This window comes from Schistocerca serialis, chromosome 7 (genome assembly GCF_023864345.2).
Source record: "Schistocerca serialis cubense isolate TAMUIC-IGC-003099 chromosome 7, iqSchSeri2.2, whole genome shotgun sequence".
Classification (NCBI taxonomy): domain Eukaryota; kingdom Metazoa; phylum Arthropoda; class Insecta; order Orthoptera; family Acrididae; genus Schistocerca; species Schistocerca serialis.
In genome coordinates this window covers 612,690,014-612,704,181 of record NC_064644.1, presented here as the reverse complement: position 1 = coordinate 612,704,181, position 14,168 = coordinate 612,690,014, and the positions used below count along the sequence as shown (strand labels likewise).

General features: G+C 37.4%; 1 protein-coding gene across 1 annotated transcript in view; it reads right to left on the bottom strand.

The window, feature by feature from the left end:
• The window catches only part of LOC126413295 (uncharacterized), a 640,882-nt gene that overhangs the window by 70,796 nt on the left and 555,918 nt on the right, over positions 1-14,168 (bottom strand). The window contains exons 27-28 of the mRNA XM_050083195.1: positions 9,073-9,298; positions 6,236-6,358 (exon numbers count right to left, since the gene is read on the bottom strand). Coding sequence (XP_049939152.1) covers positions 6,236-6,358; positions 9,073-9,298 — 349 coding nt within the window. The remainder of the gene's footprint in view (positions 1-6,235; positions 6,359-9,072; positions 9,299-14,168) is intronic.

Sequence of the window (14,168 nt, the reverse complement as noted above, 5' to 3'; positions counted from 1 at the left end):
AAATAGGCCTGCAGCTAGATGGAGAGTCTTTATCTCCCTTTTTGTATACTGGGATGATCCTAGACAGTTTTAACTCATCAAGAAAATATCCCTCAAGTAAGCACTTGTTTATGCAATGGGTTAAGGGGTAGAGAATGCGGTCACACACTTTTTTTAGCAGGTTGAATGATATGCCATATATATCTAAGCTATCAGATGATTTCAGTTCTTTTATGACCCCTTGTACATATCTAGGCGATTCTTTGGAGAAGGTTACCATGCTTGTATTTAGTGACTGTCTACCCCAATTTTTAGAGAGTAACTCTGATGGACTAATGTCTGGTTTAATAATTGCGTCTCCTATTTCTTTCACTGAATTAACAAAAAACTCATTGAGTGTTTGTGGTGGGATATTAATTTTGTCTTTTTTAGTATCTCTGGCAGCACTGTTAATTACTTTCCAAGCGGTTTTGCATTTATTGGTGGAATTATGTATGCTGTTGGCATTGTAGGTTATTTTGGCTTGCAGGATGGCTTTTTTGTATTCATTCCTGCATTCCACATAGGCTGATTTGGCACAGTCAGACTTCATACTATTGTATATGTTGTACAGTAACAAAACTTGTTTCTTTAGATCTGTCAGCTGTTTAGTGTACCATATATTTTGTCTGTTTTGAGATCTGGATTTGTGGCTGCTGTCCATTATTTTGATTTTCTTTAAGGGAATACTATGGTTAAATAGGGTCAAGAATGCATTAAAAAATCCATCAAATATTATTTTGGCTGGCAGGTCATTACTTGATGTGTAATGTCCATCGACACTACAGTGGCCAAACCAGTCTCTGTCAGCAAGGGAATTACGAAATGTGTTAATTTTATCCTCAGTTATGGGTCTGGTAATCACAACTGTTGGGACAGGTCTGTTTGCATTGCTCCTATTGAGGGGAATTTTACTTGCATAATTTAGAGATACGGAGTCATGGTCAGAGAATGGGAACACTACAACTTTGCATGTGTTTTCAGTGGTCTTGAAGTTTACAAAGATGTTATCTAAACATGCTTTGTTTCTTGTGGGCCTGTTATTAACATGATGTAAATTGTATTGTCTTAGTAAGTTTTCCAGATCTGCAACACTACCCTTACATTTAGTAACATCAAAATCAGCATTAAAATCACCTCCTATTGCAATATCATAGTGTAGCCATTTAATATTACTTAATTCACTCAATAGCATGTCCATTTTTCCTAAAAATATGTTAATGCTTCCCTTTGGTGATCTGTACATGGATACTACTATTAGCTTATGACTATTAATGATTATACCCATAACTTCAAAGTGCTGTTCATCACACAAGGAATTTAGGTCTAGTTTGGTTATTGTACAATTGAGTGACTGGTTGGAATAAATTGCCACACCACCTCTAATGTGCTCTTTCCTACAGTAGCTATTTACTATACTAAAATTGTCAAATTTGGCAACTGCAAGTTCATTCTCATTAGCCCAGTGTTCACTCAGACAAAAAATATCAAACTGGTTATCAAGACCAAACTCATTTAAGATAAGTTCTTTATCTTTCAGTCCTTGAACGTTAAGGTAACATATTTTAAGATCCATGCTCTTATTGCTTACACACTGAACACTATGGTGATTGGTTTTCAAACGTTTTTCAGGGCTTATCTTTTGGATTTCTGCCTCTTGTTGCCTTTTACTAAAAAATTGTTCACTTGGAGTGGTAGCACATCTACTGTTGCATACATACTCTTCCCTCCTTGTGATGATATTGTAGATGAAGCTGCTACTAGAGGAATTGATGGAACTGCTGTTATGGTGTCTGGAGGCACTGTTGTGGCATCTGGTGACTGAGAAGATAAGGTGGTTGCTTCTTCTTCTGCTGCTGTTGAATCCTGCTGGTGAAGTGTGATAGGTACTGCTGCTGCTGCTGTAGGCATTGTTGTGACAACTGGTGACAGTGGAGATTTGGATGTTGCTTCATCTTCTGCTGCTGTTGAATCCTGTAGATGAAGTGTGGTAGGTACTGCTGCTGCAGCATTTGTTATGTGTGTAGGTACAATTGCTGCTTCCACCTCTACTTCTACTGCTGCAATAGAAGTAACCATTTCTTCAGGCTCTGCTTGCATCAAGCAAGGAACTGGAAGAGCAGCAATTACTTCTTGGTTGTCAGATGCTTTCAGTATCATGCTGATGTTTTGGCACAGAATCTTCTTGCCTCTGTTATTAAGGTGCATGCCATGTCTCGTGTAAGTCTCTTTGCAAGGAGTCCATACTTATAAAATATGCATTTTGGTAGGCCCTGCAAATCTTTGAGTATTGCCTGTTAGCTTTTATGATTTCCACGTTCACACATGACCATTCCGAAAGGTCATGCCTATGTGGAATTCTGACTACAAAAACTGATTTCTCTCCTGTTGAATTTAGTATTGCCTTAAGGTTTCATGTTGCACTGTGGAGGTCATTTTTATATAAATTATTGGCTCCAGCTATGACGACAATATGACGATCATTTTCAGTTTCTATGTTTCTAATGAGTTCTTGGATGGGTGCACCTGGTTTGACAATACTAGTTGCTTGTATACAATGACTATAATGTAGTATTTTTGCGATCTCACATCCATGGCTATCAGAGAATATTTTCACTTTGAGTTTGTCTTCACGTTTATTGCGGAAGATTCTGCTCATGTTCTTGTCACTATATAGATTCGGCGTGTTGTTGTCGTCACAGTTTTCCGTGGATTCCACATTTATATCTGAAGCTAGTGCATGAAAACGGTTTTTTGTTACCACAGTAATTCTACAGTCACTGGGTTTCACACGACCAACCCTTGATGTGATGTAACAAGTATTCTAGTTTCATGTTGCAGAGCAGGCCATTAATAATATATTGGGTATCACTATTATGACAGGCACTGGCAAACTTCCTGCAGTTGGGATATACAACAGTTAGGAGTCTGCTTATCTAATATAGGGCTTCCTATTACCACTCATTTCCCATTCATTTCACTGAATTAATGTTTTTCTCTGCTACATGTAAGAAAATAGTATTAAGTTAGTAGGGTGTACATGATTACTTCAATGATCAGTTGTTACAAGTGGCAGCCAAAATGGAGAAAGTTTGTTACTTCGCACACAGCTGCACTGTGTACTCATTTCTGAATAATGACAAGTGTTTAGTAAAACAGTATATTAAGACTACAGTATCCACTCACTGTGTATATCTGGAGACTCATCTAACATACTGAACTGATTATTTCAGCAGGCTCTGAAGGTACAGAGTTGACAAATCATGTTCACAAAATTTCACATTCTTCAAAAATCATAGACCTGATTGTGCCATGTGGAACTAAAAGGATTAATTAATTCTAATATGGAACATTGTTAACTTAAGTTCATGCACAGAGGCAAGCAAGATCCATACATAAATATGGCAAAACTGAGAATGCCAAATAAGCATATGTTAATGAAACATGCTATATTTTGGTACATTTATTCTTCCACAGCTACTTTGGTAGTGTTATACTCAAATACTTCTTACAGAATGCTAAAAAAACAGTGGTTATGATGGCATCATTTAAATGCACCACAATAAAAAAAAAACATGCTTTTAACTCTATAAATGATTTTGGAAGATTGCTGAAATGGCTAAAGGTCAACCAATAGGTTCCTGTAATGAGATAGAACAGCTGTTATGTTATATAAGAAATAATATCCACAGTTATCCAGCATTTTTCACGGTCATCTTGAGCAGAAAACTTTCACCAAAGATCACATCACACTCATACACATGAGGGACAGCAGAACTGATCCAAAACACTGCTTTATATAGCTTAGCCCCACACTGAAAAGGACAGGGATCTGCAGCACCACCATGTAGTAACCTCATTACTCTTTGTACCACCACACACAAGTCTTCCAGAAGGGAAGACGGAATCACTCACAGGAAATGCAGCTACACCTCACCTGTGATCTACTGCAGGAGGAGGACTGGTGCTTTGGGGCATCAACAATAACCATCTACACATATAATAAAGATGAACTGCCACCATGCCACGGGGATTTTCCTTAGCTGACATGCACTGTCTAGATGGATTTTACCACCCCCAAAAATGGTAGCCTCATCTGTGAATAGAATGGATGACAGAAAGCCCACACTATGGTGGTTTGTACTATGAACCAGCAATGAAAATGTCATTGCAGATGCAAGCCTGTAGGTAATAAGGCCTGCACACATTGTGAGTGATACAGATAGTTGCAGCTGTCATGGAAATGTTCTGTATGGTTGTCTGGCTTAGCCCATGCTGGTGGGCCTACGGACTTACCTTCGCAGCTACGGTTCCACAAGCCATCATGGTGCTGGGATTTCTTTCATTCAACCAACTAACAGATAAGACTACCTTTATGAAGGCCAATATTGTCCAACTGTCCAACGTCTGTGGGTTACGGATAATCACCATGACACAGTGGCAGTGAACCATCAACATCAGTTCCACCTTCAATGTTTGGGTGGGTATTATTGGTGCCTCATGAGACCAGTCATGCCTCCCATAATGTCTCACAGGCAAGCATTTCTTGCAAGTGACCCTGCCTCTCCTGTTTGAAGACTTGCCTTTGGAGGTAAGCAGGGTAATGTTACTACATGATAGGGTTCCAGATCACTGCTCTTTTGAGTACAGACATAGCATTTCCACTTGCTTGGTGAGTTCTCATGTGGTTTTCAAACACTGAAACTGACACTGTCAAATATCTTTTATCTCCAACTTCAAGTGGATGCACCTCCCTTGGAAAACACATCTGACCCAGGCTTCTCAGTGATTCACTAGAAGTCTCCATTCCTTTTCTTTCACACCTTTTCCTTCCCCTTCAACTCTTTTGCCAGAAGAAGGAGCTGCTGGCTATGAAAGCTTGTAACATTTAAATCCATGTGTGTATGTGTTCCTCTGCTGCCACTTGGTAAGTAGATTTTTTCATCTACCTATTTACATTCTAATTATATATAAAAACAAAGATGAGGTGACTTACCGAACAAAAGCGCTGGCAGGTCGATAGACACACAAACAAACACAAACATACACACAAAATTCAAGCTTTCGCAACAAACTGTTGCCTCATCAGGAAAGCCAAGATGAGGCAACAGGTTGTTGCGAAAGCTTGAATTTTGTGTGTATGTTTGTGTTTGTTTGTGTGTCTATCGACCTGCCAGCGCTTTTGTTCGGTAAGTCACCTCATCTTTGTTTTTGTATATAATTTTTCCCACGTGGAAAGTTTCCTTCCATTATATTTACATTCTAATATCAATAATTGATTATTTTCATTATTATATGTATCCTGCTATTTAAAACCAGATACACCATCTTCACTTGCTTTTCTTGTGTGATGCAAAACTTTTTAACAAAGTAAAGAAAAGTATCTGAAATGCCATCTCACCACTGTCCATAATGACTTTCGGTAATTCGCTTGAAATTGAGAAAAGACACTTTTCACATGAAACAGAATACACATTTGAGATTTTCTTGATCCACAGTTACTAATACACACTCCTACTTCAAGTCTACAGTATGTGGCACTGTTTAAGCCTTAAAGGACTAGTCCAATTAATGCAATATATAACAAGACATTCATATTTTTAGACCAACTTATGCAATGTATACCTATGCATTCATATGTTACTGTGCACAATCAACATCAGATTGGGTATAATGCAACTGCTAAGTACTCCTTACATTAACAACATTTTCCATCATCTGTATGTAATACCTAGGCAGTCAACATTTTCTTTACTTCTGTTAATCTGTTTACTACATGAAACTACATAACTATGCTGTATCTTCTTCACAGACCCATTATTTGCATTCTCAATATCCATGTCATTCTCTTAATAACATCATCCCATACATTAATAAGGTGTGCAACAATATTTATAGAGATTTAGCAATGAGAACATTAGATGTATTAAAACGGTAAACTGTTGTAACAGGTTATCTAGCATTTAATTATAAACTGACAGTTCCACTACTCTTTCCAGCTAAGCAGCAATGCAGCAGGTGCTTTAGCAGCAAAACCATTGTGTACATACGTGTCATAATAATCTGAAATAAATCTGTATCTACTGATTGGAATCCAAACTTTTTTGTGAGTTATGCTAATCTCAGTTTGTGCATATTTCTAGTTTACTTCTATCAAAGCTCAGTTATCTTCAGTTACATTAACCAAGCATTAGCAAATGACTTGGCAAATGTTTACCTTGGCGTGATTCCCTACGTTTCTTGGCTTTCAGAGGCTCTTCTAGCCCTTCCATTCCCTCTTCCTCTTCACGTTCAATGGATATTGAACGTTGTCTAAGGTTTGATTTGTTGTTAAGTGGAACTTTAGTGTTTTTAATGAAAGAAAAAGAAAGGAGGAAAGAAAACAGATAAAATAACATATATGTTTCTTTTTTGGACAATCACAGAAATGGTACTAGAAATAAAAGCATACAAAATCTTCTCAACTTTTTCAATTTATAAAAACAAAAACAACACACAGGTTCAGAGAAGACTGGTTACTATCATGCAAATCACATCTGAAGCTCACACAGAAAGCTTACATAAATGTGGGTAGGTTGTAATACGCAACAGAGGGTTGAACTGTTTGAAGTACTTTACTTAAAGTCAGGAAGATACCATGCTAGACAGACAAATATATCTATGCTGTTATGAATTCTTCAGAAAAGCATATATCAGTTAAGTGAATCTCTCAAATCTGAAGCCATCCAACACCATTTATACACAATATTACACTGACAGGCATATCTACCAGCAATTACACACCCAAAGTAAAATACAGGTCCACCAGTTAAGCTGTTGGTAGTAAACAAAAAATTCTCCCTGCACAATAAAATGAACATATACACACTTCATGCACAACATACCAGCACATAAAAGCAAGTGTGAACATGTGCAAAGTGTTCCACACACATAAATGAACACATTCAGTTTTGGATGATTAATTCTATCACTTGCACCCCTATAAATTCTCTTACTACATAAATTGTGGTTTACAAAATTCTGTATTCAGAGTTGAAATATGAGTGTTTGTGATTTTCAAAGAAGACTTTGAATTTAAATGATACATAGACATGTGTAAACCTCCTCTTGTCTCATCAACAATTTCATAAGACAACAATGTGGAATTTTTTTCACTGCACATAGGAACTGGAAACAGTACAAAATAAAAAAGGTTACAATAGAAACGAGATCTCAAATAGCTGTATTTAATAAAGTATCATCCCAAAAGAGTACATATGGAATGCAAGAAATGTGACATTCTACACCCTCTACATAAAATATCCCTTCTTTGGCAGCTAAGGAGAGAAAGGATTAACAGGATTTGGCATGGAAAACTATAAAAAATTATAAGTTAGATATGAATATTGCCTTAAGAGATGTCTGAGTTGCTGGTTCAAAAGAAAATAATGATCAAGAGGATCATAAAATATAACTGACTTCACTATTTCTGTACCTTGTCTCTATATTCTGGCTTCTCACTGATTTTGGTCAGCAATGTTCTTTATGTTCCACCTGTATTTGCTCTTATTAAGGGCACAGAAAATGTACATAAACAGAGAGGTAGACAGGTAAAGAGTGAGATACAAAAAGAACAAATGAGACCACTAATGTGGTAATAGTTAGGGGCCTCTTTTATAATTATTACTATGATGACTTGGATTCCATGGAAAAACAAAAGTCTGGAGGAACCATGTTTATATGTAATGACTGTATGACTGTACAATTGTCCATACCATGTGCAGGGGCCCACATCTGCTTAAAAGTATTGAGATCAGCTGACTTCATTGGGCAAGGAATAAACTCTGATAGCTGTAGGAGGATCCTTGAACCATTTTGTTTAAATTGGGGCAATGCACTTTTGTACTGAATATACAGGTTTCCAGTACAGTACTGCAGGTGAACAAATGGATGCAAAATACCTGCAAGGCATAATAACAGACAGATAATGTAAACATTAATGAGATATTTCTCATATAAGTGTAGCAAATGATTGGTTAAAAGGATATACCAGAGTTCAGTTGTATTTTTGATGTATTTGTACATAAATATCACTGGGTACCAAAGGTATGGTAACCCATCAGTCAGGACAATATTTATGAGTTATGCTTCAAGTTTTGAATGCAATGCCTCCAGCACACAAATTCATCTCTGTTACCTGCTGTTTGTTTCACACAGGTCTTAAAAGAAACTACTTGTTTAGGGTATTGGAGTCTGAGAAATTTCCATTTTTCTCTGTGCTCGTATGCACACAGAACACAATAATGAAGATGGCTTGTAAAGGATGTTTCCACCAAGAAAATTTCCAAGTGCCTGTAATATCCTAACAAGGAGTATATTAGTTACTTATGAAATGAAGCACATAATAATATTACCTTCCTCTTATTCTTTCTTCTTAATGGATGATGTGTTGCAGTAGGATTAGAGCCATAACACTTGTTCCTCAATCAGACAAATTTTAGGTAATTTTCTTCGCATTTCTACATGTGAGTGTGAATGTGAACTAATCATTTTTCTGCAGTGATTATGTAAAACACTACAATTCAATTCAGGAGAGCCATAGGTGAACCATTATGTGTGTTTCAAGATGTGAATCAACAGTTTAAAGCTCTCATACCCTTTATGGCCTGTATTTATCTACTGTGATAGATGAAACATCGAACAACTGACAGTGTAGCAGATGGCATTGTTTCTCAAAATTGGCACTTTTTTATTTTAGTTTACTAAAATAGTGGGAAATACAGTTTAATATGATTTTCCTTTGCAGATACATTCAATTAAAAACTGACAAATTTATGATGTATTATTTGTAAACTATCCTACTCTTTCATGAAATAGTATTTCTGTTTGATTAGCAGAGCTGAGAGGTCTTCCCTTGAAATTGTGAGAATGTTTTACACTAAAATAAAAAGAAATGAAATAGCCAATGACTGGAAATTCCATTCACCAATTGTTTGATACTGTAACATGTTGTAATGGATACTGAACAGAGGACACACAGTAAAAGGCAACAAAGTGCAATACGAAACTGCTTACCTTCATTTGTCTGAGTTGTGACAAATGTCTTTATTAGAGTATCTGTTGTTTGTGTGTACAGTGAGAGAGCGTAACGAAGTGACTGGAGCTCAGGGCTTTTCTCCAAGAATGCTTTTTTCAATCCATTACCACCTGCATGGAAATATAGTTTGATTGTATCCAGTGCCACATCAAGCACAGCACACTGCTTTGGCGAGAGATTCTTCTCAACTTCTTTTGAGATGTCCTAAATGATTCAACATAACAAATTTCTGTATTAGTAGGAATAATGAATATGAGAAAGATGTTCATAAACACAAAAGTTTGAAGAGAATATAATGGTCACATTTTTAGTCAGTAAAAATCATGAGATTCAATTACATATCAAAGAGACACAGACTGGCAACACTGAAACCAAAGTGGAAAAAGCTCTGTTCATTATTATTAATGAGTTTTCAGTTCATCATGTTTCTACCTTTTATTTGTCAGGAGATGGTATCTATCAGTTCATTTTGTCATGGTCCCCAGTTTTATCATTAGATCTGCTTTTGAGGTTACAGGGTGTAGAAATTCTTGTGTATGTGATTCTGTCACATACGAATCAACCACAAAAGTAATCTGATTTATCATATCTGTTGAAGTGAAATGCTTATATTCATCTCTCTGCTGTGTATCATATCTATGTCTTTGGTTGGTATCACAAAATAAAGTACATGTGTCTTGTTATAGCAACTATGTCGTGTGTATACTTTATGTTGTTCCCTTTAGTTCTTTCTTGGATTTTCTGCAATAGGTTATGGACCCAGTACTATTATTATTAAGTAGTATTCTGCCTAGTGGCAGGTCCATGTCTTCATATGGAGAATTACTGATTCCACTGTTCCCTGTCTTCAGCTTCTTCCTTCAGTCTGTTATATCTCCTTCCATCTTTCATGTCGTCCAGATGTTTCCTCTGAGTTTCCCTTCGATGACATCATGTATGAGTCCCTCATGTCTAAGTACATGTCCAATCCAGTTAGCCTTTCTCTGAAGAATTGTGTGCAGAATACTTCTCTTCTCTCCTACTCTTTGCAGTACATCATCATTTTTTATGCGATCTGTCCACTTGATCTTTTCCATTCTCCTCCAGCACCACTTTTCAAAGCTCTCTAAGTATTTGTTCTCCTTCTTTCTCTGTTCCATACAGTGCAATGCTCCAAATGTAGCACTTTTATCATTTTTTTCCTAGATGCCAAACTCAACTTGCTGGTCAGCAGAGTCCTCTTCTTGTTGAAAGCATCTTTGGCCATGGTGATTCTTGCTCGGATTTTGTTGGTGCAGTAGCATCCTTTGTGATAAAACTTCCCAGGTATTTGAACTGATTCACATTTTTCGATGTTGATTTCCATGCTGTATTTCCTTCCTGTTTCCACCAAATTGTTCCTCATGTGTTGCTGCTGTCTCTGATTTTTAGCGAGCACTACCAGGTTGTCTGCATACTTGATGGTGTTGATAAGATGTCCTCCTACTTCGAAGTTTCCGCATTTTTTCAGCACTTCTCTTGCCAGAATTTCTCGATACAGGTTGAAGAGACTTGGCGACAGACAACGTCCTTGTCTCACTCCCCTTCCTATTTCCACACTGTTTGTTTCTCTGTAGTTCAGTTGTACCTTTACCCTTTGTCCCAGGTACAAGTTCCTTATAAGTCTCCGATCTCTCCAGTTGATTCCTATTTCCTTAAGGATGTTCATCAATTGACTCTGTCGAAGGCCTTCTGCCAGTCTATAAAACAAGCACAAACTTCTTCATTAATGGCCAAAACTCTCTCTGACAATATCCTCATCATGCCAATGGCATCTCTGGTCCCTTTTCCTTTCCTCAAGCCAAACTGGTCTTCTCCCATGACTTCTTCAATTTTGTTTTCCAACCGTCTATTTAGTATTCTTGCAATGATCTTTGCCACATGTGATATCAGACTAATTGTTCTATAATCACTACACTTCTTGGCTTGCTTTTTCTTCTCAAGAGTAACCATTGTGACATCCAAAATGTCTTCAGGCCATTCTCCAGTTTCATAGATTTTGTTTATGATTTGTGTCAGAACTTTCAAACTTTCATTTCTGATTTCTCTGAGCAAATCCACTGGTATGTCATCATCCCCTGTAGCTTTCCTACTCTTCATGTCCTTTATCACCTTCTCTACTTCCCTTGTCAGTATACAGGGCCCTTTTTCAACTTCATCAATAGCTTCCTCTGGCTCTATGTTGATGTCATCTGGGCCATGTTCTGCGCCATATAGTTTCCTTATCTATTCTTCCCATGTTTTCAGCACTTCTACTTGTTCAGTAACCACTTGTCCTCTAGAATCTTCTATTCCGAACATCCTTACACTTTTGTTCTTTCCTTCTCCCAGTTCCTTAGTTTTCTGGTACATAAGGTCATACCATCCTCTTCTTTGTAGTTCTTCTACTTTGTCACATATTTCTTCTAAGTACTTTTCCTTTGCTTTGTCTGTTTCCCTCCTGTGGGTGTTGTTAAGTCTTCTGTATTCTTCTTCATCAACATTTTTACACTTCCTCCTTTCCTCGATCTTCTCCATCATCTCATTGGTGATTCTGGGTTTTCTCACTCTCTTTGTTTCCCTCCCAGCTTCACTCTTCAGAGTACCTAACAAAACCATTTTAACATTTTGCCACTGAGCTTCCGCACTTGCACTTGTATTTTTGTGTCCCACTTTGTTAAATTTTTTCTCTAATGATTCTCTTACTGCCAATTATTCTCTCTTAGCTTTTCCAAGTCCCATCTCTGTTTTCTCCTCCCATACTGTCAGATCTTCTTCAGCCTCATGCTGATATCTGCAACCAAAAGGTTGTGGTCCATGTCGATGTCGGCAGCTGGCGTAGTCTTGGCGTCCTTCACACTGCCCCTAAACCTTTGTTTGATGAGTACGTAGTCCATTTTAATATCTGTTCACATCTCATGGGCTCTTCTATGTGTACAGTTTACTCTTCCTTTTCTTGAACCAAGTGTTCATCACCACAAAATTATTTCGGTGACAGAATTCCACTAGCATTCCTCCTCTGTTGTTTCTTTTTCCTAATCCATATTGTCCAACAATGTTTGCTTCATTGCCTTGTCCAACCACACTATTCCAGTACCCATGATTAAGGTATTTACTTTTCCTGTTCCTTCAGACAGAATGATGTCTTCTATTTCATTATACATTTTCTCAGCTTCTTCATCATAATGATCTGACGTTGGCACGTACACTTGGACCCAGTACACAATTCAAGAAAGGAATTGGGTATTGCAATTTTACATTGGCACAAATAGATGTGTTTAATGCTGAACTAAAAACACGGGACAAAGCTGATTGTGCAGCAAGTCAGATTATTGTTAGAACTGTAGAAGCAAACGTCATGGCGTTGTTGGTTGCATGTGAGAGTGCACGAGATATGTGGGACAAGCTACATGCTGTGTTTGAACAGAAAACAAAGCAAGGTGCACATTCTGTTCAGTTAGAATTCTTCAATTTTTACATGGTGACACATCTTGCTCGTTTTGAAAACTTGCAGGAACTCAATGTGAAACCCAATGACTCATCATTAATGATGCGACTACTTGACAAACTGCCTGACAATTATCAAAGTCTGTGACAGTCGTGGTGGGCAAGATCTGAAGATCAACAAACACTAAAATGTTTAATGGATGTGTTAACAGGATGAGGTAGTTGCACTTTTCGTTTCCAAAGCAAACATTGAAAATGCAGATGGCATCACTATGACGAATGTTACTTCGTCAGACAAATACAAAAAGTCTACAAACAAAAAGAAGCTCAAATGTTTCGGTTATGGTGTATTTGGCCATATTAAAAAAAAAATATGTCCAAATGTGAAACATAAACAAAAAACTATCCAAAACCAAAATAAAAGTGATTTACCTGACCAGGCTTTCATTGGTGAAGTAATAAATGCAGAATTGGACAAGGACTCATGGATCACTGAATGTGGAGCAACAAATCACATGGCTAAGAAAACTGAGTGGTATATATCATTTACTAAGTTTGCAACACCACTGCAGATATGCACAGGCAATCATTTGACTATGAACACACTAGGAAAAGGGACTATCTATTTTGAAGCTTTTGTCAATGGAAAATGGAAGTTATGCCATACGTATAATGTTTTGTATACTCCAGAATGCTGAAGAAATCTCTTTTCTGTATCATCTGCTATGGACAAGGGATTAGACTTTTATTCATTGAAAGACATGTGTGAGTTCCGAAACAATGGCGTTGTAAAAGTGTGTGGCATATGTAGTGGCAATTTATTGAAGATGTTGATTTGAGTGACAAAACAAATTCAGCCTTGTGATCCTGAGGTAAATTTTGGGTCAAAGGACTCTCTGCAAATTTGGCTTGAACACTTGGGTCAACAAAACAAGCATCATGTGCAACAATTCTTGAAGCAGCATGGTGTTGAAGTTGAAGACTTCGGCAAAGAATTTTGTAAGGCATGTGTTAAGGGGAAGCAGCATCACAGCAGGTTCCAGTTACAACAGCAGCATGCCACACAACCTGGAGAACTGATTCATGCTGATCTGTGTGGAGCTATCGAGCGTACATCGCTGGGAAGAGCAGAATATTTTCTTTGCTTCACTTGTGACTTTTCAAGATTATGCACGATATATTTTCTCAAGCAGAAGTCCGAGACTGCAGAGAAGATTACAGAAATGGTGAACATTGTGAAGAATTTTTGTGGTCAACTACCAAAAGCATTTCAATGTGATGGTGATGAGAATTTGATAATACTGAAGTTAAAGATTTGATGAAATTAAATGGCATACAACTTGTCATCACAAATCCTTATACTCCAGAGCAGAATGGATGTGCAAAGCCCGTTACAGAGCAGTTGTGGAACTAGCTTGAACCATGTTGTTAACACAGGGCCTGCCTAAGTTTTTGTGGGCAGAAGCAGAAAACACACCTGTTTATGTGTTAAACATAACTGGTACAAGTTGTGTGGATGAGGTATTCACTGGAAAGGTGATGCAGCTAAATAAACTTCATATTTTTGGGAAGAAGTGTTTTGTTCATATTCTGAAGGAAAAGTGAAAGAAATGGGATCCAAAAGGAAAAT